This window comes from Orbicella faveolata, unplaced genomic scaffold, assembly GCF_042242905.1.
Source record: "Orbicella faveolata isolate gen_17 unplaced genomic scaffold, um_ofav_v1 contig_1, whole genome shotgun sequence".
NCBI lineage: Eukaryota > Metazoa > Cnidaria > Anthozoa > Scleractinia > Merulinidae > Orbicella > Orbicella faveolata.
The window spans coordinates 32,426,207-32,452,500 of NW_028301536.1; the positions used below are offsets into that span (position 1 = coordinate 32,426,207).

The following is a 26,294-nucleotide window of genomic DNA, read 5'->3' on the forward strand; positions in this document are numbered from 1 at the left end:
TAAACAAAAGGTTTGCAACTGAGTCCACAAACAACTAAATCAGCGAGAGTTGCCACGCCACGTCCTCTACCATATGGGAACGGCGCCTGGGAGAATCATAGGCGCGGGCGTAATGCCCTCGAAGACCACATCTGTAGCACGGATGTGGTCGACCCCAACATCAAGCACTGTAGTTCGGAAGAGTTCAGCGAGTCCCATCTTGCCCGCACTTTATCCAACGCCGCGGCATACTCTTCAGCTTTTTGGTGAGCCAGTGTGCGTGCGAGGCGTACTAACGCCTGTGGAAGGTCCAGTACCTCAAAACGATCGAACGCATTGTTGGGATGGTTAAGATACCTTCTAAGACTCGTCAAAGTACACTCAGTGGTCTCTAAGGCCTTGTCCTGCTCAAGCGCTCTCTAACGGAACCAAACGATCGCCGGCCTGACAGAACGGACAAATAATAAAAAAAGCAAAACGTAAGCGAACGAAACACAAACACAGCAGCAAAGTGCATAGACCAGTGTAAGGAACAACATAAAAATTATAATTCACGGGCGAAATAACACAAATCTAACGAAAATAAAAGACGGCAACGAAAATTTTGCGTAAATGAAAAATGGAATAAACCACAGCACTGCTAAAAAATGACTTCCAGTGTCAACAAAACGGAAAAACACTAGTAAAGCATTAAAGAAACGATAAACGTCTATTCCTCGCTATAAAGCGGTAATTACTCGCTGACAAAACGAAAACCTCCAGCACTCAAGTTTGCAAAAGAGCACAACAAATAAGCGGTAACTCCTCGCCTACAAAGCGGAAACCTCGAACAATCATGAATATAACAAAAACTATAAACATGATAATAGATGCGAATGTAAAAAAAATATATATTCACTAACTCATGGACCTTTTAGCAGAAATCGGCGCTGAACTAGAAAATAAATTTGTGCAGCTTCTATATTCGAATGTCTTGACTAAAATGTGACGCGTATTGTTTGAGATGATGTGAAAAAATGAGCTCCACCACATTTTATTTTCTTTATATGCGAAAATATTGCAGTGATGCACTGCTGATGCAAATCGCGAGAAATCTGAATTTGGGTTAAAAAAGGAAAAAAAAGGAAAGACATTAAAAAGGAAATTAAAGAAAGAAAAAATTATAAAAAAGAAACCCCGACCCCGACCCTGACCCTGAGTCCTCGTTTTACTGACACCCAAAGAGAAAATACCGCAGCCTCAACCACTGGAGGCGGTTCAACTTCTACGCCGACGGGGACAGCGCCAGTCGCCGGTTCTTCTGGAGTCTCAAAAGGTCCAACACCACACAACGACAAACGCTTCCTAGCCCGGAACGCCGGCAAAATGACATTGATTGAGGCAAAACACAGGAATTTAAACGAAGAGACCACAGAGCGTCATGCCCGCCCTGTGGTATAAAAGCGTGGTGAAATTTTGGGGTATTAAACAGACTAGCCCTTTTCACGGTTAACTTTCCTCATTTGCTTTACGATAAAATCTAGCATGTATGTGAGGCAATCTTGGGCTAGTTTGTAACTTTAGCCCGAAATTGCCTCGCATCCACGTTGGATTACATTTTAATGCAAATGAGAAAAATTAACCGTGAAAAGGGCAATTCCACGATGCGCTAATTATGTATGCAGAGAGAATACTACAAGGACGTGTCTTCGCCTGTACCCAACCTGTTTATTATAGGCAGGGTCGACAGTAATTCACACTATTGAACAACTCACGCAAACTTTGAACTTAAATAGCGGAAAACCACTTTGACAATACTGGTATTTCATCTAACGTTACACATGCATTTCATACTTTTTGAATAATGTTCTACATAATAAATAAATAAATGATTCCTTTTCGCACCACCCTCGCTCTTGCTCTCTGTCGATTGGTTACAAATAAAATAAATGAAAGCGGACAAAAACCGGACATATTGAGTAACGTATACGTATCAATAACCACTATCATTCCAAAAGGTGGTAGCAGGTTATGAATTGAAAACCGTTTTTTCATTTTTCCGTTTTTAAAAAGAAATAGATAGATAGAACTTAAACAAAAACAACAACAACAACAAAATAAAACCGTGAGAACAACAACATAAAAAAAACTAGGCCTGGGCGGTGGAAAACGAAACACTTTATGGGGATGGCCTAACACCTATCGAGAACACCTTGATTTAATTTGTCAAGCTCTTTTAGTTAGATGCACATGTATCTTGACGTTCCTGTGATAATCTCTTAATGGACTGCGCTGCTTAAAATTTTTTCAGAAATTGTGGGCTTTGGCTAACTTCCTCCAGAATCCTTACGGTTTAATTTAAGCAACTTCACAGTGTGTTACTTTCGAGTTTTGGAATTTATGCGGTTTATTACGAATATTAAAGTACCTATGACACATTAATAAACGCCTTGTACTAAATCTCGCATGAAGCACCTTTAATATCGAGTTCATTTGCTCTTCAGTATATCTGCATCCGAATTTTAGGCTCGCATATATAATTTGGCCTAGCCTCGATGACTAAACACCTGATTGTGTTCATTGAGCTTTAAGGAGATCTTTCAGTGATTTTTTAAAAATGAATAATTTTTTTGCCACCCTTTCTCTTTTTTTCTTTTGGTGTTGCATGCGCTCATTTGCTTTGGTCTCGGCTGCTTCCAAAGACTCAAAGACCGAAGTGAATTTCCTGTCTGCTGTTTGCGTCAGCTCTTCCAGGTTCTCGTGTGCCCTTTTTAAAAGTGAACTTTGCGATTGTTGGTCTTCCAAACCTGGTCCATCTTTTTCGTTCAGATGGCTTATTTCTTTCTCTCTGATGGGCTCTAGCACCGGTTTATCACATCGATCCGGCACACCTTGTTCTGGGGAGCTGAGGGAGTTGCCCGCATATCCAGCGTCCACGAAATCTACCGCCTCATCGCGCGCCAGTTGATCAGGGTCATTAATTAAACTTTCAAAGTGTCCAAGCTCTTCCAAAACTAAATGATTAAGTTTTTCGAACTCTATGTCTGCATTGTCAAGCTCTCCTTTTACTCGCTCAACAATTTCGTCAACCCTTTTCCAGTTTGAAGTCATCTTTCCTGTCATGCTGTCTGTTGTTGCTTTAATCGTCCTGATCAGATGGGCATCATCGTTCGGAGATGGACACAACTATAAACATATACAAACAGAACGTGTCAATTGATAGCCATACAAAAAAGGCAATGGTATAGTACTGATCTATATGGCTTGAAGCCTTACCTCTATAACTCCTTAAAAAGGCAGAACCAGCAAGAGTTGTTGACATGATGATGTTGCGAGTAAATATAGAATTTACAATGTGATAATCGATTTTCTTTGCCTTTCCTCGCGGTATTGTCCAAAAGAAACAGTCGTGAACGTTTGGACGAACTCTAAAAAGTCTTGGGACTTGTATCCTTACAGCATTTCTCGTTCTCCCAAACTTCCACTCGTATTTCTATTTAAAAATTAGATTATGCCCTTTCGATTCCTCTATAAGAAACAGAGAACCTTTCCGTGTTCCTATCAATTTCGTTGGCATACCAATGGAAAATAATGCTGCAAAAAATATGGTTGGCTGAGCTATCGTACACTATCAGAAGCATACAAGGTGATATGCTTCTGACACTATATAAAAATTAGACTACGAGCCCGAGTTTTCCATGGGCGAATAGTCATCAGACCTTTTGATCGATCAGATCAGTCCTTTAAGCCGTCATGTACTAACCTTGGCCAGCACTCTTATTCCTGTGTGTCCCATGCCTATGAATGGGTATAGCGATTTTGCGGCAGGATTATACTCGATTAAAATCTTATCCTGAGTGATCCGTTTGCCGTTTAAAGTGAACTTAATAGGCACTTTGTCATCTTCCAACTCGTTAAACATGACTGTGCAGCCGATGAGATCTCCTCTGTAAGCCATGGCGCCTGTGCAAAAGAAAAAGATGGACAGTCAGTGTCGCGTAGTGCGATCACCACACTGACCAACAACTACAAAAATGAGAACTTTGTTTCCGCCAAAAACTTTACATCAACATGGCGACTAAAAAAACCCAACACACACAAAAACACGAGGTCTCGATTCACGTCACTATCTCTGCACCTGACCACAATTCCAGATACGTGAAGTGCACAAAGCTGAACTAAAGGTTATTAAACTAGATCAATGTCTTTATAGTCGCGACAGTCAATGTCCGTCACAATAGCTATGGGAGATATAGAGCGTTTTCACTCACGAGACCATGCAGCAGCCATGTGAATTTATTGGAACAAAAGAAAGTGCTTACGTAAAAAAAGAGATCAGCTCCAACAGGATATGTTTGAGACACCAACATGGCCGCCGTTTCATTGTTTTGGAACACCAATATGGCTGCCATGATGTCATGTAAGAACACAGTATTGTGTCTTCAAGTGTATGGCAGCGTGTTTGAGAAACTCAACGAGAATTTGTTACATTTTATGGTGTTGGACACATGTATGTGTGCTCTGGAGTGTGCAATGCGTGTACCGGTATGAAACACAAGTGTAGCAGCTCTCATAAGCTTATAATTCTTTTGCATGTTAGCAGCTGTTATTGTTTTGGGGCTGGGGACATTGTTTCTGTTGTTCGTTCAATCGTCCTATCAAGAGTATCAAGCCATTCATGTGACACCTTTAGAGAGCTGCTCTCTTACCGATATGAAAAAGTTCCGCACGCTTAGCCAACGGGGAGCTGGGCACATGTAAGTTTCATGGAGGTCGACAAATTTTTACCACGTGAAAATTTCCGTGTAGGTTTAATAGCACGTTTTCACTCACGTGGCCAGCATTCATACAAATTTATTGGAGCAAAATAAAGCGTAAAGAGTTCAACTCCCACATGATTGGTTTGGTACACCAATATGGCCGCTGTTTCATTGTTTTTGAACACCAATATGGCTGCCGTGACGTCATGTAAAACGCTCTATATATGAGGAAGCGCTGCCTGGACAAGACTGACTAATTCATGTTGGAATATTTAAACACTTGTAATGGGACAACTTTGTTATGTCAAAGTTCTACTTTTTTCCGAGGCCTGGAGGAATAAAGCAAAAGAATCACATTTAGGTCGAGGAATGAAAAAATATTTTTGTATTCATTAAGTCTCGGTGCCAAGTTAGAATTTAGCACATCGATACTGGCAAATTTTGAATTCCTGCTGAATTCTTAACCTCCGATAAGTATGTTTAACAAAAAAGCAAAACACGATAACGGAGTGAGGACATTCCTATTTTCGTTTTGCAAGTTCTTTTAAAATGTTAGAATAGTAATATTTTATGGACTTTCAACCCTTAGTTTAGTTGAACGAAAAATATATTTTTGATTTGTTTATTTTAGCAGTGTCTATATTATTTTAACAGTGTGTATAGTTTGCCATAGTCAGCTCTTATTCCCACTGTTTACCTTCATCTTCCTTCCCGGCAAGGTTAACAGGCTTAAATGGTCCCAATATTTTGCCTTCATCGACAAGACACCCCACCGTTCTTTTTAACTGTCCCGGCATGGCGTGGTTTCCGTAATCCTTCCAAACCACTCCCACTCCAAGACACCTTTGCTTTCCTATTTCCTGAATAAGAACCTTTAAGAGTGGACGAAAGAATAAAATTTATGTCACGCTATCAAAAGACAAAGTAGATATAAAGATGATCATGTATACTAAACGTCCTTGATGCCATAGGTGTTGTTGTTGTTGTTGTTTTCCTATGTTGTTTGTGCTGATGATGTTGTTGATGGAAATGATTATCATGACTTGTGTTTATTTCACTGTCTCCTCCACAGGCGTTTCTTTATTGTTTTCTTAGCGCAAGGGGGGATTGGGATATTTTTGATAATCGCGCGGGGGACTGAGGACGAGGTAGTTTATTTTACCGACCCCGACTTTAATACAATTTCCTTGCATGACACATTGGACAGGTGAAATCATTGACCAATGAAAATGGCTACAGTATTTCAAATCATGCTGGAACGTCATGTGAAAGGTCTGCTTTCGAAAATGAAGTCTTAACTGTATCAGTCTGGCCTTGAGACTGGTTTCATCTTACAAATACAGTGGAACCCAGCCTTACGGCCACCAGTTCATATGGCCACCTTGTCATTATGGCAACTTTATTCTGGTTCAAACAAAAGCTCAGTCAGTCCCGTGATTTTCTTGTATAAAGAACCCTTTTAACACAGCCATTCCATTATTGTGGCCCGTTGGTGACCGGATTAACGGGGTTCCACTGTACTAGTAAGCAAGATGTGATTGACTAGCCACCTGGGTTATAATGCACTGTTAAAGAGATTTCACTCATACGCACCTCAAGATGGGGAAATTCTGGAGAAAAGGGCACGAGATATCTTGCGCCATGGCATTCGTCTGATTCACCATGGCAGGTGTCGCAGAAGTTTCCTCCTTCACAAACCAGGAGAGAGCCTTCTATTCTAATGCCTTGACTCTGCCACGCCTAAAGAAAAGAAAGAGTTGAACCACTTGTCTCTATCCATAGAAGGTTTAATGTGGCCCTCTGGGGGCTTTTAAGACACTCCCCCAGTAACTCATTGAGTATTGAGGCTACGAAAATGAACCTTAGACAACCTATACCACGTCCACGAACATTTTCGTTGATACTATTAACACGGAGTTGTGAGGACTTATGACGTAGTAATGATGCCATTCTAAAAGACGCCAGCATGGATCGTTGAGTTTAGGAAAACCACTAAACAGGCTCAAAAATAGTCAAAAATAATAAAGATTTTCTTGGAGGTAAAAGTGCATTTTCGGCTGACCTTTGGACCAGTAGGTAGCATTCCTTGATCAGGCACATGCGTTGTGAAGGTCCTGTGAACAATCTGATTGAGCAGTTCCCGGTTCCCCTCGGTTTCTCGAATTAATTGGTCCATCTTTCTGTCATCTGACGTCAAAAATGAAGAAAAAAAGCATTACTGCCGTAGCTGAAGCCAAAACTCTTAGAGATGACTAAAAGTGTCTCAGTAAGGAAATGAGCCGGAGTAAAAGAAAGCTTTAAGTTTGCGAAGTAAATTTTTGTGCTGATGACAGTAAAAGCAAAGGCTGTTTAATTAGTTTCGCATGAAAGGCGAGACAAAAGGACATAAAGTAATCTTAGGAAAGAAACAAAATTGCATAAAGCCTGCCAGTTACCCTGTGCGATCAAACCGCTATGGATTTGAGTCGCGAAAACAGTTTCTTTATAAATTTTAAAAGCGAGTTATGCAGGTTTTATGATCTTCCAATAAATAGTCTTACCAGTAAGAGGAAAAGAATTTCCATAAGTTGCAAAATATGTTTGCAGAAGATTTTGAACAACCGCATTCAGAAATTTGTACTGTTGAGTAAAAAGAACCAAGATCACAAACAAAAAGCCATTGTGTGGGTCTCTAAATATTAAGTAATAGGAATTGTCGCGCTGTCGGATAAATCGTCTGCTGCAAGCACGAGAAACGTAAGGGGCAATCGAGACTTTACGTGCTTTCAAGAATTTTCAATTGTAAGAAGCTTTCCCTTCTGTTTGCACTAGGTTATGTGGAGAGGAGGCGTCTGCTTTCATTTCATGTATAAAATACAAACACGTCAACAAACCTATTGAAGACGACTATAGACAGCCACGGTTCAGGGTGCGCTTTACATGAATGAATTTTACAAACATGCAGTCACTGGAAAAGTTGAAAATTTCCATGGACATGTCAATTTTAATTTACAGTATGTAAATCTTGATTTACATTCTTTGTAAATTACAATTTACATGTTAGGGTTTTGTAAAATAAAATTACAGGAAATTTACAGCTTTTAGTACAGCATGTAAATGTTCTGTAAATAGTGATTTACATTGTCTTTGTCGAGAATGATCATTTGAAGAACATGTAAAAACCTGTAAAATATTTTACGCACTTTCACAGTATCTGCCTTTGTAAAAAACATGTAAATTGTTTTGCTAAACCACGTGAGAAACGTGTAAATAATTCAACCGAACGCTGTAAAAAGTCTGGAAATGTTATGTTTGTAACCCTGTAAAAACCATGTAAATGGGAAAAGGGGGCCTGTAAGAAACATGTAAAAACCATAAATGAAAAAAGGGGGCCTGTAAGAAACATGTAAAAACAATGTAAATGAAAGAAAGGGAGCCTGTAAGAAACATGTAAAAATCATGTAAATGGAAAACCTAGAAGTTGCACGGGTGCAGTGAGGGGTTGTAAATAATGAATACACTGCGAACATACACCGGCCTTGGCATCATTGTCATATTCTTGTCCTCTACAGCAAGCCATGCACTTGACTCCCACGCAAAGATTTGAGATGAGATTAAGAGGAACTGGGATCGGATGATAGCTGCTGTATGTCTGTATCGTGATAGCTTTCCTGAACGACCATTCCTTGTAAGCGTTGTCCTAAGCCAAAATTATTGAGCGAAAAAAACACCCTTATATTAGTAGAAGAGAATTGCCCACAATAAGAGTTAATCACCCTAAGTTATATTTACCTATTTTCGTCCTGGCACATTGATATTATTAAATATAAATACAAGTCTTATATTTCGCCCTTCATGTACCTGCATGGAGCACGAATGCGACTACGCGAAACAACATTTATATCGTATCTTTGTTTATTTTTAAGAGTGTGTCCACGAGAAAACCAGGCAGAACCAGGCAGGAGGCGATACAGCTCAAATCACCAATTGCGCTCAAACTTGGCACAAATTTTGGGTTTGATGAGTAAATGACTGTGGAAAAACAGTAGGTCAAAATATTTGATTCCCATCAAGTTAGAGGGACCCCCTGCAAAAATGGCCATTTGACACTAATTTATGCATATTTAATTAGCCATCTTTAGTTTAGTATTTCTACAAACTTGATGGGAATCAAATATTTTGACCCACTGTTTTGCCACAATCATTCACTTACCAAACCCAACCTTTGTGCCAAGTTTGAGCGAAATGATTTGAGCTGTATCACCTCCTGCCTGGTTTTCTCATGGACACACTTTAAATGTGGTAGACTGGAATAGAAATGTTTGTGAGTAAATGATGTTGAAGAAATACAGTAAAAACCTGCATATAAGAACCTACTAGGTTTCTTCAAGTTAGCCTCCATGGGTTCTTATATAAATTTTGCTTAATGCGAAATTAGGTTCTTATATCAGGTTCTTAATTTTTTTTAAAAGAAACGACAACTTGTACTCATGGGTGTGGCCGTCATATTGAATCAATCGCAGTACAGTACTGTGGTCTTATAACACTGCCAGTGTTCTAGCTTGCTTTTTTTTTACTTTTTATTACATCGCATGTGATGTACCGTATTATATTTGAAAAAACTTTATATTTTGAAAATGTGTATTGATATTTTAGCCTAGAATGGTTCTTATGTGAAGAGTGCTTAACTGGGGAATTTGTAGCCCAACAGGGTCTTAAATGTTAGGTTCTTATACGTGGGTTTTTACTGTATAATCCTGTGGATAATGGAACGGGCTGATTTCAATTTTTATTACAAGTGCAGAAGAAAGAGCCATTGTTTCCAGGTTAGGGGCTTTGCACACTTATTGACTTAGAAGCTGTTTGATCAGTCATGTATTGGAGATCACATTTGCATTGGACCAACCATACACTGGTTTTCACGAAGAAAAAAAAGACATAGCCAAAACTTGTTACCTTCACTCGCTGGTATGTGTTCGACAGGAGAGCTATCATCACGTTGACAAGGAGAACTACACCTCTGATAAGAAAGGCCCCATACAATAATTGAGCCAGCGTCACTGAGGCACTGTCACCAGAGTCCAGAGGATCCAATCCCTCTATACCCAGCAGAGACCAGCAAAGATGTTTAAACAACGCCCACCAACTTAAAGAGAGAAATTGACGTTTTGAAAACATTAGAATTATAAAATTTAATCGAAAGTTCCAAAAAGCTGGACGTACAGCAGGAGGGTAGCTTTGCACGTCCTGTGAGAAGGACCCATCCCTTGATCAGCAAGCTCAACAATTTAGGCTGTCTTTTCAATACTTAATCTTTCTTTTATTATATGTATACATGCTCATTATCATTCTCTCCCGTAACATTTGTAATGAAGAAGAAATTGAAGATGTCTCTGACGAAACATGTCTGTTAAAATGAAAATCGTCGTTTTATTTCTAAACCAAATTTATAGTTATGCGTTGCCGAGCCTAGCTTAAGTTATAAGCAGGAGGATCTAACTTACCAGGCTATCCCAGAGGTATTGCAGACCCTGAAATATAAACCAGGTGTCCCAGTAAGTAATTTAGACTAGTTTGCCCATGTTTTTGTGGCCACATAGTGGCCCGGGTGGCTCTTATAGGAAAAGGTCAGGGATGCTCGTCAGAAAATTGGAGTTTACCAAGGAGATGAATCTGGGTGTGGTTTGAGTTTTATTCGGATCCCTAAAAGAGACCACATAAATCCGAAATGACAGCGTTTTTCCAAGTATTTCTTTCGATGCACCCTAAAAGAGATATGAGGGCTAAAAATAGTGGCGTTTTGTTCTTACACCCTAAGCCTTGAAATACTCCTGTAAGCGAGAGGACGAACATCCCCGACCTTTTCATATGGAGTCCCTTCGTGCATAGAAGTGGTCGTTTTCGACTTACGGTCAGGTCAACTATGTAGAGGAGATTATATTTCTTTTGCATGAACATGTCCAAAATTAGGTACACCACAGGACACGCGAAAAAGTTCCAAAAGTCACCACATCCCTACATGCACTTGCTACCGTCTGAAAATCGCAATGAAAATTTTTAATGTTGTTTCAAAAATGGCTGGCCTCCCAGCCCCTCGAGTCTTTCTACCTCCCTAATTTAGGCGAAGGAAAAGGTTGTCATTACTTTCGAAACTAAAAGGTGTTTGCTTGACACAAAATTCAACGCCGATATCAATATAAATCAAGGTCACTCAAGTACGACTGATCAAGCGACTAAAGCATGTTAAAATAGGTCACTATTTTCAAACCGTTGTGTCATACTCACAGGTTATCTTTATAGCTTTCCTGGGCAATGTACGACTTTTCTGCCATATACACCTTTGTTATGGCGATTGAGAAAGCCAAAATGGTCGCCACGAACTGCCAAAATATCGTAGCAATGTCACCAATGAACTGGAACAAAGTTATTTGAATGGTACCAATCTCTTGAATGGTCTCCATGACATGACCAAACGCCCTAAGTGTCAAGAACATGGTGTTGAGGCCGTACAGAAAACTGGCTATGACAAGAGGTCGGTTGTTGGTCACTGACGCAGACGTGGCCCATGTCAACATTCTCAGCAGAATGGTGATCAAGTAGATCACTAGAGTAATGGAATTCAGAATGTTCCATCTATCGCTGAAAGGAAGCAGCAAAAGAGAAAATTAATGAATATAATTTGACAGCATACCATTCCGAATTGAGATAGGAAATGGCCTCAGAAACAGGCTTTCCATTCCAAAACAGGGTCACGCCTACGGTTTCTGTTCCCGCAGTACTGATGCTTAGCTCGAGAATTCTGGCTTTGATTTCTGGCTTTGATTTGACGAGGAACAGCATATTTTGTTGTAAATGACACAATTATATATTTCCTACCTGCCGACATCGATCGAAGAGCGAGTTGTCGAAGGCCGTGGGTGACCCAGTTTTGGCGCCAAATTAAACGTTTGAAGACAAACTGTTCAAATTTTCCCCTTTGTAAATCTGATATGTTTTGTTATTATAAATCCCTTTTCTTATATAATGAATGTTTTGTCTAGTGAGAAACGTCGCCCGACTTCAATGCCTTTCTGACATCAGGCCGACTGGCACACAAGTTTGCCGCTGTTATTGTTTCAAGGTGCATGACCTGATCACGTGAGAGTCGAAAGTTAAAGTTAAGTGAGTTTTGTTTGCCCTAGGGAGTTAGTGAGTTTTGACCCATGATACGTGACACGTTCTCCTCCAATCAGAAACCGAATTTAAGTTGGAAGGTATAATTAAGTGATTTGATCGTTCACGTTTCTGATGATCGTTTCTTTTGATCGTCTCACGTTTCAGTTCGATTTTTATGTTCTACGATTTTCATGACCAATCTCATTAAATACGAATTACATAAGTGCGTGCTGTGGAAGTTTATTTCGCCCAACAAAAGAAAGTTGGACTTCCTCATGAGATCACTGCAGTATCTTGTGAAAACTCCACACAGAACTACAAAGGAGAACTGGGATGAACTTTCAAAATAAACCTTGACGAGAATGATAAAAATACTGGTTTAATGAGACTACTCACTAGTGGAGAACTGTTTATCAAGGAGGGGGAGAGAGGTGTTTTATCCATCATTGGCAGAACACGTGTTGCTGCTGATTCTTTTTCGTTTTTTTAAGAAAAAGCTACTTCCACAATACCTTAGGTATTTTCCACATATCTTTGCAAACATAGTTGATCTTGATACTCGACAGCGTTCTTCATCTTCTTTACCTTCTCCATTCTCACCACCCCTGATTTCATTCTGTGCGCCTTGCTCTTCATTTTTATTGCACCTTGTATATTTGTTCCCCATCTGCTTCTTAATCACGATGCCTCTTCCCTGATCTACTTTGACGTTCTGAAACTGTTTACTCTCCATCAGTATTCGACCCATAAAGAAAATCAGAATGACCCACTCTAGACCGCTGAACGGAATGACCGAGGGCGAGAGACACAAGGCAAAGTGCAGGCCAAGAAGGGTGAGATAACTCAGTGCCTCACGGACGAATATGAAGTAAGGTGTCGTGAAATACTCGTGGTAGCTCTCTGCGATAAAGTTAAATAAACCAGTTAAATGATTGCTCAACAAGCTTGGAATTTCCTTTTGAATGACTCCTTTTTATTTCGTCGAAATAAAGGAAGATGCAATAAACAACTAACCGTACATATCTTTTCCTTGCAGGTCTGTTGAAAACAAACAAACAAAAAAACAGTAAAAACGAAATCAAACGGTCTGTGGTAAGGCAAGTTTTGGAGGGAGGAAGGGGCGTACGACTTGCTCAGAGTCGCTCTTCGGAGCACGTGACAAATGAGATCACAACCAACAAGCCTTCATAGAATGTTTCTTCATTAGAATATCTTCCAACGTGTAATTTCATGATACTCAATGTTTCAATTTGAAGTAAAAACTAACGGTAAATTAAAGCGCCCAACGTTTCGACCGAGCTTCAGTCATTGTCAAGTTAAAAAGTGAAGATAAAAAGTTTGCATGAGTATAAATATAAAACAAACAAGTAAAAGTATGTAAAATATGAAAATGTAAAAGAGGGTGTTAAGAACAATAAAATTCATGCAAGAATAACATAATCAAAAATGAATTTTCAACGACGAAACGATGTGCTCCTCGACCTAGTTCCCACTTGTTTTTGCTCATGTGTATAACCTCCTTAATTTCAGACGCCAGGACTATAATGGCCATTTCCAAATACCCGTTAACAAAATACTTGCGATTATGTTAAATTGCTTTTCATTTTATCATTACCCGTTCCCGCGGTCGATCAGCTAAAAGGCACTCTTCATAGCCACGTAATTGTTGACGTCATCGCACACCGTATGCAAAAAAGTTTTTGCAAGCAGTGTTTCAACCCGGTGTATGCCGGGTCTTTATATCGACAAAGTTATTGGGCATTTCAACTTTTTCAGGTGCAAGTAATGCTTTGAAAGTTCTTATAATAATTAAGAATTGTTTTAATTATCGATGGGTTTCCTCTAAAATTTTACCGCTGGGAAGACAATTTTGGGAAAAGAAACTAGGCTGAGAAATTCTGTTCAGATTGTTAATGCCTCTTCAAGGCCCTTATCGACCTACATCAAGAACAAACAACCTCCCCAGCGATAAATATCACAGGGTTACGTTATTGCTATACCGTGCCAAATCCGTGTGGAGACTGTCTCTGGTTTTTCGTATTCTCCAAAGTGGATGATGTCTAGTTTATTATCGGTGATAGTCTCTAATTCTCGGATATTGACGTGAGGTCCAACGGCAACCGGGAGTAGCTTGATGTCCTTCATGGCTTTTACTTGATTCTCTACCAGGCCCCTCTCATGTTTCGTACTTGTCTTGTGATCCGTGAAGAATATTACTACCTGCCAAAAACTAATTTGTAAGTTTTATGGGAGCTCCAACGGCCCGAAGGACCGCCAAGCGAAGCCCATACCCATATAGCAAAGAAAAGCAAACCCATGAATTGATTTTCTCATGATTATCATGGCTAGCGGTATTGCTCGTGGGCGCGTACGCACGACGAAAGCGACGAAGTCACCCAAGATGGCGGCCATACTCCAGCTAATGGGTTGACAGAGACATGAACCCTCGATTTAACGCGTCCCTCTTTGATATTGAAAATCCATGTTATGGTCAATTGATGCCTGTCAAAACAAGATATCCGCTGACCAGTATCATGTTACCATATCCCGGGCTTAAGTTTAGAGTTCATCGAGGTCAAGTGTGTTTTTTTTTAATTTACCGCAGACCAAGAGCTGTTTTTTTATTGGATCGCGGGTTCATGTCAGGTTAACTTGTTGTAAACAGGTCCGGGTTGTTCGGAAGCCGGTTAACGCTAACCCACGATTGTTAAAGTTAACCGAAGTATAATTTTTTCTTGTATATAAATGCTTTTCACTGCTTTTGTTTTGTGTATTTTGAGGACCTTGAGATTATTCAAACTCAAAACAGGCCAAACAACATAAACGGAACACCTCCCCGTAAAGTTACAAAACTCAAATCAAAATTCTCGCTTATCCTGGGTTAGCTTAATCGGGCTTTGAACAATCCGGCTCAGGAGCTGCGCTTTTAGGCTTGGTTAAATCTATATATTAGTGATACTTAAGACCTTATGGTACAGTTGAAAAGGAAACCATTGGTTCTTCTTCAATTTGAAAAAAAATGCTTACAGCATACTAACTGCTTTTTAACTAATCACTAGTAGTTTCACTTTTATGCCCTAGTCGCTATGGCAGTAACAATTTCTTTAAAATTTGAATTCTAAATTGACAACTTTAAAGAAATGCTATTCAGACGTACTCTCTTGGCGCAAACTTGCTATATTGTCTTCGAATGGTAATAAACAAATTTTTCCTGACCAACTTTAAGGAAACATGATAGGAGGAGCGATGTAATGTAGATCTGTAGGTGCTCTTAATAACAGTTTATCGAGGTTTACTCTAGTGTATTGTGTACTTGTGATTGTGAAAGGAAAAAAAGATAAATACAAAGCGAAGCTAAAAGCTGTCAAATTTTGCGACTTCATAAGGAATTTTTCTGGGAACAATTTCATATGACATGCCGTTGCATATCCTGCGTCCATGAACTATTCAAAAGGCCAATATACAATATATATTTCATTTCCCTTAAGAAAACTGGGGCCTTAGGTGCCCTCTCCACCGAGGCAACTTTACTGAAGCCGAGGAGAAAACTGAGCGGTCCAGTCTGCCGTAATCGTATTGAGGCAAAATTCCGATTTAGCCGACGATTTTCTTGAGCCCGGTCTAATCTCAGATCGAATGATTGGCCCATTATGCTTTAAGAAAAGGAAATTGCCGATATTGCATAGGTTATTAAATTAAATGCTATATCTGCATTTGATTCATGGCCTTTATGAAAATCTATGTGATGAATTGATCCATGGAAGTTCTTGTGAGATTATTTAAACTGGATCGCACCGGCTGACCCACCGACCGATGTTTCAACTGATTGTAATTATTTTACGTAGTAAATAAAAACACAATGAAGGGGGCAATCCAAATTTATAATTAACTAGCAATCACAATTTGTTACCTTCTCTGACTTCTTTTTGGAGCTGCGAATTAGGAAATCAGCGTTCGTAAGGTCTTCATGAAGGGCAGGAATCTTTGTAGTTTCTCTCTTGAGTTCTAATTTCCCAATGTCACTCTTGGAGCACATTTTTCTTGGAGAGGAATCATCTCCGTGAATAACAACTTGATATCTGGTTTTGTCATCTCCATGTTTGTCGACGAATTCCTTTATGGATCTTTTCATCAGGTTGAAGGCTTTGTTCGCATTCTTCGAAGTTGCATTTATCAAAAAAGCAATCTCTATTCCTAAGTTGAAAGATGACGCACAGTGTTGTTTGAAGCAGTGGGAGGGCAAAGTTTACAACTCATGGTAGGAAATTTCACTTCATCATTTGCATGTACTATTTTCTTAACCAAAAGGGCGTCTCGGTAGTGAGCGTATGAAAACGAGCACTGAGCGCGAGGTCGACCTCGTTTATTTGCGCTTGACCCACCCCACCTCACAGCATTTGTTCAGTTGCTTGCGTCTTCGTGAAACAGATCTAGACTAGGATAGATCCCAGTACACGCTCAGTCAGGAGTAGGAACACTGGGGAAAGTTTTTCTGGAAGCCTAAGTAACAGTTTTTCCGTTTTCAAGGTTAAAACGGTCGGTGAAAGAAATGAAAAATATGTTATTCCTTAATTGGACAACAGATGACCCAAGAAAACAGAAACATGGCACAAACATGTTTTCCGACAAATCCCGGTTTGAAAAGTATGCTTGATTCAAAATATGAATCTTTCATTATACCTTTGTCTTTCAGCTTGTTTTTGTTCCTGCGGTGCTTGACGTAAAACACAGCGAAAAGAAACGGAAACATCACTAAATCAAACAAGCACCAGATGTGCAGCAAAATCCACAGCCAGCCTTGCAGTGATAGCCACGAACATCTCTTCATTCTGCCAAACTTTCCCAGCCATTTATCACTCATCAAGTTGAAAATTACCGGATGTGCAAAAAACTGAGAAATCAATGAGAAAATTATGACTGTAGGAGCGAAAGGTTCATAAAGAATGCATAGTACTTCTGCCATTTGCTTTTAGTTACCTAATTAATCTCGCAGCTCGTGTTTAACTTAAGTCTGTTGTTTTCTATGTAGTAAATGTTGCATTTTATGCGTGGTATGGATCACTGGTGCAAATATTGTTAGGGGAATATGAAGGCGAAATATAAAAGTAGAAATTTTAAAGAACAATATGTTAGTTAATAGAAATGTAAGCCAAGTATACTTAGGAATGTATTGGGAGACGTGGTGAAGGTAGCACTGTCGTGAAAAAATTAAAAAAACTTCAAGGTAAAGAACAGTTTATAACCGACTTAAATTGGCAAATGGGATTTATTTTCAATGATTTAAGCAAAGTTTGGAAGAAATGTCTTGTCAGGATGAAATAAATTGGAAACAAATCGCTGTTTATGTCCCAATAAGGTCAGCTGTCTATTATGCACTGATAACAGACACATACAAGAAGAGAAGCTTACGAACGAATAGGAACATTTAAAATCGATAATAGATAGTTTGAATTTAAGTGAGTTTTTCAAAGCTTCTATCTACGATTGATCTGTTCTACATGACCTACAAAGCCGCTTACTGTCTTTTGTTTCCTGTCAATCCCAGCATCCATTAGGTCATCTAAAGAATCCCCAAATACATGATGTGCTTCTGTGTTGGATTTCAGAGGATCGAGTAAACAAGAAGTAAACTCGTCCACTGAGCTAGCCATCTTCGCAAACTCTTCTGCCATGGGACCTTTCTCCTTTGCCAAACTGCGAAGCTTTGAATTCGCCTAAAAAACACATAGAATCTGTACAGGCCCGCAGACGATCCCCGTACCGGAAATGATCCCCAGATTATACCGTAAATGATCCTGGACCGGAAATGGTGCCTCGCCATAAATTTTGGAAATGTGAGGACTCAGGAATTTGGACAGTGGATTTAAAATTTCTGAAAGCGCTTTTTTTATTACTGTGAAACTCAGAAAACCGTGAAAATTTGGAATTGATACCAAAAGGTTAATTTGGTACTGAACCAATCACAATAAAGTTCAGGAAATGCTAGGAAACGTCAAAACCACAACCAATAGGCTGCGTTCGATATATCAATATTCTAACATCGATCCGAGGCTTTCAGGTCAAAATTACAAATTTTTTAAGTTTCCTTTGTCTTCAAATTCTAAAAAAAGACTTGGATACTAAGGAAACATCCCCAAACATAGAAGTTTGTTCTGAAAGCCTCGGAGCCCTGTTAGAATATTGATATATCGAAAGTAGTCTATTACCGCTGGTGTTTGCGGTTTAGTTTTCTCACGCTTGATTGGCTTTTTCCTTGCTACACAATAATGATCCTTAAATATTTCTGGTATTCACGGTTTTCTGAGTTTCACAGTAATAATACAATATTTTGATAGAACAGTTACTATATGAAACGCAAGAAAATGTGCAGTATGAACGATTTAAATGCAAATTTCACAATTTTAACAATGATATCCAACATCACGAAATCCTGTGTTTGAGACTTGTAGTTTAGCTAGATCCTTCCCTGAATGACTTTATTGGGTCCGGGCCTGAGATGTATGATAATTAGATGGCAGAGGCATCTTCGAAGATTCCTGGTTTTTTTTGTTTTGTTTTTGTTTTTGTTTTTTGCAGTGCGTTTCCTAAACGAAAACTTTATGAAGTCGACACATGTCAGTTTAGTATTTTGGTACGTTTTTTATTGCTGCTTTTATGCCTCAGGTACGTGTCTTTTCTTCACCTAGAATAATTGAGAAATATGTATCCATCCATAGACTTTTCATGGAGTCCACCTCATTCCTAACTTTTTGCGGTGGAATAAGTTTCAGTCCTGGGATCATTTGCCGTACAATTTGGGGGTCATTTGCGGGCCGGGATCATTTGAGGGCCTGTATACGAGTATTAGCGAATTCAAAATTGATCGTCAAAAAAGTTCGGTTACTCAAAGTTGTACAATTTAGCATGCTTATTCACATCCTTGGATTCAGCTGTTTTTGGAAGCACCATCGTCTTTCCTCATAATTAAGCATTCAAAGTGTTTTACACTGTATTATTTGTACAGTGGAGGAGCGTTGACTACCGGATCGAGCGGTTCCGTGGGTTCGTGCTCCGATCGGGATAATCGTCCCGTGTAACACACTTCACTCCAAATCACACGGTACGTCTCTCTTCACCCGCGGCCGAATTGTTCGAAAGCTGGTTAACACTAACTCAGGTAGTAGTGATTTGTCTTAAATAAAACTGTGTTTCATTTTTTACGGTTTGTCTAGCGTAAGATTACTCAAGCTCAAAAATGAAGGACAAACAAAATAGACATGGAGAAAACCTCAACGAAAAGTTAAAGAACTGAAATCAAATTTCTCTCTAATCCTAAGTAAGCTTAACCGGGCTTTCAACAGTCCGGCCCAGGTAAATGCATGGGTTAAAAACGGTTCGGTTGAAAATGGTTATTCTACACAAAGATCGCTGTATGTAAAACTAAAAGTAAGTTTGCTGTTCATATCCATACATTGTGATAAATTCCCTCGACATACCTCCATTGCAACAAGTAGCGCGTTTCTGCCACACTTTGCCATAGCTTTTGGTGTCAGTTCCTGTTTGATCTCATCAACATTTCCTCTTTCTATGATTTTTATTAGACTTTCTGCAAGCAAGAGAACAAATAAGAGAGATGGATTGTGCACTCTTTTGTCACTACATCCGCCGCTGGAGAAGTCTGGGTTTGACCCCTGGCCCAGTGTGTTCTTAACGTTAGTTGTGCTTTTGAGCAAAACTATGCAGCATTCATGTTGTCTTTCCCCAACCTAGAGTGTGACTGGGTACTGGAACATTGGACATGGACTAACATGTCATCAGTGGAAGTCAGAGTGATGCTACATTGTCAAGCCGCTTAACGCTGACGAAACCTCGGTTAAACGCCCTCACCGTTAAATACCTTGGACCCAGTTCAGTGCCTACTCATTATGGAAGAGGCTTTGCTTTTATATCAGGTAGAATATATGGGTAAAAGTTAGATTAGAATACGCTTTTAGTGTCTGCCAGTTTTGTCATATTTTCTGACTTTTACCCAACTAGTTTAGCTTCATAGTTATTTTGGGTGACCAGCAACTGAAAGTTGAACTGAATTAATATTGTATAATTAATTACTTTAGTTTTTACGGTACAAATAAACCTTGTTGTTGTTGTTGTTGTTGTTGTACTGTGAAGCGCATGTCAACATTATAGTACGGTACAGAGACTGTCATTACCTTGTTATTTGAATTTGGCATATTTGTTTCTAATGTTTAAATGCTCGGCCTAGCAGCCACATAAGAACTTATAGGATATTTCTCATTGATTACAATTACCCTTTGCATTGCCATGAGCATTGGCATGACCATTCCTGTTGCCATCATCGTCACCATCACCGTCGACGTCGCCTTTGCCATTGTTATCATCATTGCCCTTGTCATCGCCGACGCTGTCGTCGTCGCTGTCGCTGACCCCGTCGCCATTATCGTTTCCTACTTTAAAAGCATTCATGAGACTTGTTGATATTTTTTCAGCTGAATATTTGCAAATTAAATAATTTTCTGTTATTTTCAGTTTTTATTTGTGTCACTTAATGGTGAATGAAATTATCATGAATTTTTGAAGGGCGTGTCTTTGTTTATTCGTCCATTTGTCTCTTTAATTAATTAATTATCTTGACTTTTTTAATTGGAAGCCTAACCTCAGATGGCAATGATTTCTTACCCGTGAATTCCGTGATAAAGAAATAAAAACACGTCGCTGTTGGCTTAAGGCCACTACTACTTGGAAATATGCAGACTATCCACCAACCTTTCCTATTGGGCTGTACAAATCTAAGTTTTGGATGATCCTCTTCCTTGGTTACATGGTCCATCTCAATGTTTACTTGCATCTTTGCCATTGATCCGCTAGGGCTCTGCGATATAATAAGACAGAAAAACAAGAAAAAATTTAACCAATGATTCTACATCTTTGTCGACACAAACTTTACTAGGCGATGCATAACTACCGTCAAACTCCACCAGTTTCAAGTTCAACGGCCGCGCTTTCAACTGTGCTATCCGCGTTGCTGTGCCACTGAAGCATAATTAAGTCAAGTGTGATATTCACATGACCCAATAAGTCAACGTCCTCCTGAGAGAAGGATGGACTTCCCCCCCCTCCTCCTCGTCCGTCTCCTCCTCCTCCTCCTCCTCCTCCTCCCCCTCCTCTTGCAAGAATGACGAGATTGTCAACCTCACCCAATCCTCTTTCTCCTGATTCGTCTTCTCCGCTACCACCACCACCTCCTCTACCTCCCCAATCTCCTTGTCCTATACAATTATGGCGCAAGACAGTCTTAGGTTGAAACTAGCTCTAAATTTCGTTCTTAGTGTCGATATAGGGCGATCTTGGCTGCTGTTATTTGTTGATATTTTGCCTTACTAGCATACGACTTTCCGTAGGGAAGACATCATTTTAGATATAAATTGGATCCAAACAGTTAAAGAGCTAATAAACTTAGTACATGATGAAATGTTAAGCTCTTTGGGTGTAATATTAAAAATTGGCTTTCAAGTACTGCAAAATTTCCGGATGACGAGAGAGCTAACGAGTCCATACATTCTTTTCATAGCTTTGAGTTTTTTAACCCGCGTCGCACAAAAAAGTATCAAATTACTACATTGCCTCAAATTCCTTGGCACAGTAACGTTTTCTCTCGTGCTATGCCCTTGCAATATTCAGGAATGATATTTTCATAGCTTGATCAGAAACTGGCTGGTTTACATTACTGAGACAAAAACTGCAGTCAAAGAATCCCCCCAAACGTTACTAGGTTAAGAGTGAGCGTACCTCCGCTGGAATAAGTGGCGTATTGCTGCCCATGATCCTAGTCACTCCGGTGTCAAGAAGTTCTTAAAAAAATGAGCATGTGCATAAAAACTGAATGAAAAGTCCGTAAAAGAAACAATTAAACATCTCTCAATCAACAATAATAAGATAACTTCGGTCAATACTTGGAATAAGTAGGACATTTTGTTGTTATCGGACAGGAGGGTCTATTAGCGGCGAGCGGCCTTAAACATCGTTACGGAGATTTCATTGCTGGCAAACTGTCTACAGCCTGAGAATAATGAAGACGTTCGCGCCAAAAATGTTCTCACGCACAGATTTTTTCAAAACTTGCCATGTAGTGAGGTAAAGATCAACTTTTGCCAAAAAGTAAAAAACGTGGCGGGTCACCGCACTCGTTTTCGAAATAAGGCGCATTGAAGTCCATGCGTGGTTTTAGTAGCTGTTTGCATTTAAGAAGATCTTAGCGCACGACCATCAGGAATAAAAGAAGCTACATTAGTGAAATTGCATCAGGCTAACGTACTCAGTTCAAGACAACTAAGTATACTAGGTAAAAGCTTGTAGCTGATGTCGTTCCTTGAGGTGGAATAGGCCTTGAAAGAGAATACATATTAACCTTGCCCTTCAGCCACACGAGAGCACAAGAAGTGGAAAATTTGTAACTTCTTACGATCAGATTTTTTCTGTTTTGTTTTTGTTTTTGTTTTTTTGTTTTTTGTTTTTTTTGTTTTTTTTTTTGTTTTTTGCTTTTTTGTTTTGTTAAAATGGACAAAATCAGGTCTATGAAAAGAAAAGAGGGGGTCAAACCCAAAAAGGAACAAGAATGGCCGGTTAAGGATGAAGAAGATTAACAAAATTGCTGATGGTCGATGATAGCAAATCATTCATTGCTAAAAACAACGCTGGATCGTGCCTTTAAAGTGTCATCTACCTGGCAACTGTTCCACCTGGAATGTGATCGTCTCACACAGGCGTTCTCCCGACTTCAATACCCAGCCCAACTGCTGCAACCGACCATCAGTAATTTTGTCACCAAGAAAGTTTCTAGCGATCCAATTTCCACTCGAGCATGTAACAGAAATGAAGCGCCTGTCAGAATAGTTTTACCATTTAAAGATCAGAGATCGGCCAATTCCGCGCCAAGGCAACTTGGGGAACTACGCCGCAAAATTGGAATTGAAATTCGCCCCGCGTATACAAGCCGTAAGATCGGACACGAAATCAAATTAAAAGAAAAGAAGTCGCCTATCATTAACCAGCAACGCGTTGTTTACCACTACAAGTGTGGTTTGTGCGATGCAAACTATGTCGGGTATACGTGCCACCAAGGTGACATAAGTTTAAAATGTCTTTTGATTCTGTAGTGTTATAATGCCAACCAAAAAGATAAAAATAAAATACAAAAAAAATGCGATTAATGATTAGGATCCACGCTTATTCGAATAAATATGTTAATCTTCGAGGACAAATAATTAATCACTAGCTTAATCCGTCAAACCTTAATGACAGAAGCATAAAACGTCTTCCGCACGTTCAGTCGGTCAAAGGTGACCTTCGATTGTATCTTTCCGTTTCTTTGACTAAAAGACAATGTAGACAAGGCAAAAGCAATGATTGGTCAGGTGGAGGCAGCTGAGTTTTAAGCTAAGGTTGCTTACGATTGAATCAGTACATGTATCTAGTTATTACGGCCACTATTTCTTGGTCTCAATTCAACCTCTGTTATTTTCGTGTTCCAAATCGTTATTTGGACTCGTCATTATTGCTCCTCTTTTTTTTATTTCTTTCGCTAAATAATTACCCTATCACTGTGCACCAGTCGAAATTAGAAAACTGGCAAAAGAAATCAGAAAAAAAAGAAAATCATGTATAGTTATAACACAAGGAATCAGTTGTGAGGGGGGTGAATGGGAGCATGTAAATCCTTCGATCCGTGCGTTTTTTCGCCAAATCCGTCGATCCGCGAATATTGTTATTCAAATCCGAAACCACAACCACATCCGAAACAGAAGTGTAAAAGGTCAAGGGTAAATTGGTAAACGTGATTGCCATTGTTAATTTTGTACAATTAGTAAAGAAGGCAACACGATCAATGACTATAACACTCACCTGAGTTTAAATGAGCTTCGTTCGAAAAAAAGAAATAATTTGGATGAATTCATTAACATACCGACCAAGACTAATGAAAGATCTATGATCCACATTTCGATTAGGAGATCCGAACATCAAGACAGGCAGAATCCGGAATCCGCACCAATATTCACAGCAGATCCACGATCCACTGTGTTTTCAAAATCCGCGAATCCGCTCGATTTACTGCAAAAATCTACAATCCGTGCGCTTTTAAGGCCGAATCCGTCGATCCGAAAACCTATTCACCCCTCTCAGTTGTGTTCACTGCACCGCAAATGGGAAGATAAAATTTTAACTTTGTAACGCACGTGATGGCGAACATAATGAATGCCATGTATGTGTCATGAATAATTGTAACCAAACGTGTGCTGACTCATGATGCGAATCGAACCTACCTCCGGTCCAGAATTACCCCAAGCCTCGAAAGCCTCAATTCAGTTTTGCTCGAGCTTCGCTTTCGAAAAACTCTTCGGTTTTCGGAAAGATTATGTTCGCGGACAAATATCCGAGCATGTTTTCTCGCCAAATGGAGGGTTTCTTTATATGTCAATAAGCAAATTATATCTGTTGCAATCGGTGTACCTTGGACGTGCAGGGGCTCAGTATATTCTCAGAAAGAAAGCCTTCTCCCAGAGTGGCAGAGATTATGAAATCGTTCCCTTTGTTCTAGATCTGTGCTCAGGTAAAGGTAAAGGTAAACTTCATTCAGCCAGGGTGGCCCATTTAGCGACGAGGCTGATATCCAGAGGGGCCCTGGACTAATTAGATTGCTTACTTAGATTTCCTTTGACAATCATGTAAATGTCGTACAGATATTTACGATAGTCTCTGTTATCATGTAGTCTGGCTTCCCCCGACTGTACATCCCGTCATTATTTAAGTCAGCCTTAAATTTCATTTTTGCCACGGTGAATGTAGAGAATATTCTCTTCTTAAAGAAGGAATATTAAATAAATATCATTCACAACTATACACATGTAGAATAAAAATGATGCTAGAGACAACACAATAACTCCCTCAAAGTATAATACACACAATGGATTTTTTTAAAAAAATTAAACGATCATAAGGTATTTCACTGAACGACACGTCTTTAACACCAAGTCCGCTAAATTTTGTTACCCAGCAAATAAATCAGAATTATTCCAAAACAACAATTGCAAGCACACAAGTGCAAACCGATGTAGGACGATGTAAGTATCTAACTCAAATATCATATCCAGTATCTGATAGTAAGTACTTACTTACTCTTACTATCGCTATACCGTATAACTCTATAATCTTATGAGAGCTACTCACTGTCTTAACCCTGTCCACATCTGTGTGGGCAATGCTACGGTATCATTCAATGCTCAACTGTTTGCGTAAAATTGCCAAGTTCCTTAGAAAATAAACTCTACTGTATTTATGCTTTTCTAAACAGCCAGGCACCCTATAAGTGAACCGGATTAAATTGGTTGGAATATTTCCATCTTGAGTTGTATACTTTACCGCAATTACGCAAACCTACATTTGCATGAGGAAAATGTATGATCGTTAACTTACTGAATTGTTTATGTAAGACTAAAGGAAATAAATCGATTACGCATCTTGCACGCCTTTATGGCGGGCCATCACGTTCAAAAGTAGATATCATGATTGTGGTATCTGCTTGATATTATGATATTATAAAATCATGACATCACGATATCTTGATATCTTTGATATCTTGACACCTTCTAACACGACCTGTTTCAACAGCTGTTGTTTGAACAATTTTGAAATATCACAAGCTGGTACTGTTCCAAATATTAGGTACAGTTCGTGCAATAACATGACGTCATGATGTCTCTTTGGTGATATCACGACGTAATGGTACAACACATGTACAAAGATTTTCCTCTCAACATTATATGAGCAGTCTTCATGTATAAAATGGCCGTCGATAAAATCAGGAACATGGAACATTCCGGAACATCCCGGAACATCCCGAAAAATCCCGGAACATCGAATAATTATCATAATTACGCGAAAAATATGTAAAATAAAATTTTAAAGAATTAAATCAAACAAAAATAAACTGGTATCAGCTCGGAAAATAGAAACAAAACAAAAACATAAAAAAAAAGGAAAAAAGAAAGAAAATGAAAGTGACTGCAATGAGTGAAGGCTAGCAACTAAGAAGACTAATCCATTCCTTCCAGCCGTTCACCGTCAGTTTTATCACGTGACTGCCCTTTATTTCCAGATTTCGTTCTTCACAGAAAACTAAGGTGGTGGCGTTCGAACTCATTAATCAGACCTTAAAGTATGGGTACACGAGTGTGATTCCTTTATTCAATTCATTACGTCAATACAAAGATATGCGTATACACGATTTCTTATGAAGAAATAGTTTCTCCATGAGATAGAAACAGAAGCTCTTCGGCATCGAGTTTCTTGTCTAAACTAGTTCGGACTACTCGAGCTCTGATGACAGTGTAAACAAATTCAAACACAAAATTTGAAAACATTTGGCAACGCGCCCGCTGTCTTGCGGGG

At 39.3% G+C, this 26,294-nt stretch overlaps 1 protein-coding gene across 10 annotated transcripts in view; it reads right to left on the reverse strand.

The window, feature by feature from the left end:
• Positions 1-1,666: 1,666 nt before the first annotated feature.
• Positions 1,667-26,294, reverse strand: part of LOC110054123 (uncharacterized) — a 26,047-nt gene continuing 1,419 nt past the window's right edge. The window contains exons 1-21 of one of the 10 annotated variants that reach the window (XM_089272906.1): positions 25,074-25,280; positions 21,639-21,700; positions 20,616-20,721; positions 20,141-20,299; positions 19,328-19,437; positions 17,372-17,566; positions 16,533-16,743; positions 15,763-16,046; positions 13,853-14,072; positions 12,867-12,890; positions 12,365-12,752; positions 10,983-11,336; positions 10,202-10,228; positions 9,654-9,843; positions 8,230-8,397; positions 7,259-7,337; positions 6,781-6,905; positions 6,312-6,458; positions 5,416-5,590; positions 3,722-3,921; positions 1,667-3,144 (exon numbers count right to left, since the gene is read on the reverse strand). In XM_089272906.1, coding sequence (XP_089129032.1) covers positions 2,536-3,144; positions 3,722-3,921; positions 5,416-5,590; positions 6,312-6,458; positions 6,781-6,905; positions 7,259-7,337; positions 8,230-8,397; positions 9,654-9,843; positions 10,202-10,228; positions 10,983-11,336; positions 12,365-12,752; positions 12,867-12,890; positions 13,853-14,072; positions 15,763-16,046; positions 16,533-16,743; positions 17,372-17,566; positions 19,328-19,437; positions 20,141-20,299; positions 20,616-20,721; positions 21,639-21,671 — 3,804 coding nt within the window. In that variant the 5' untranslated portion in view covers positions 21,672-21,700; positions 25,074-25,280 and the 3' untranslated portion in view covers positions 1,667-2,535. The other 9 variants (XM_089272895.1, XM_089272893.1, XM_089272889.1 and 6 more) reach the window with 9 other exon arrangements.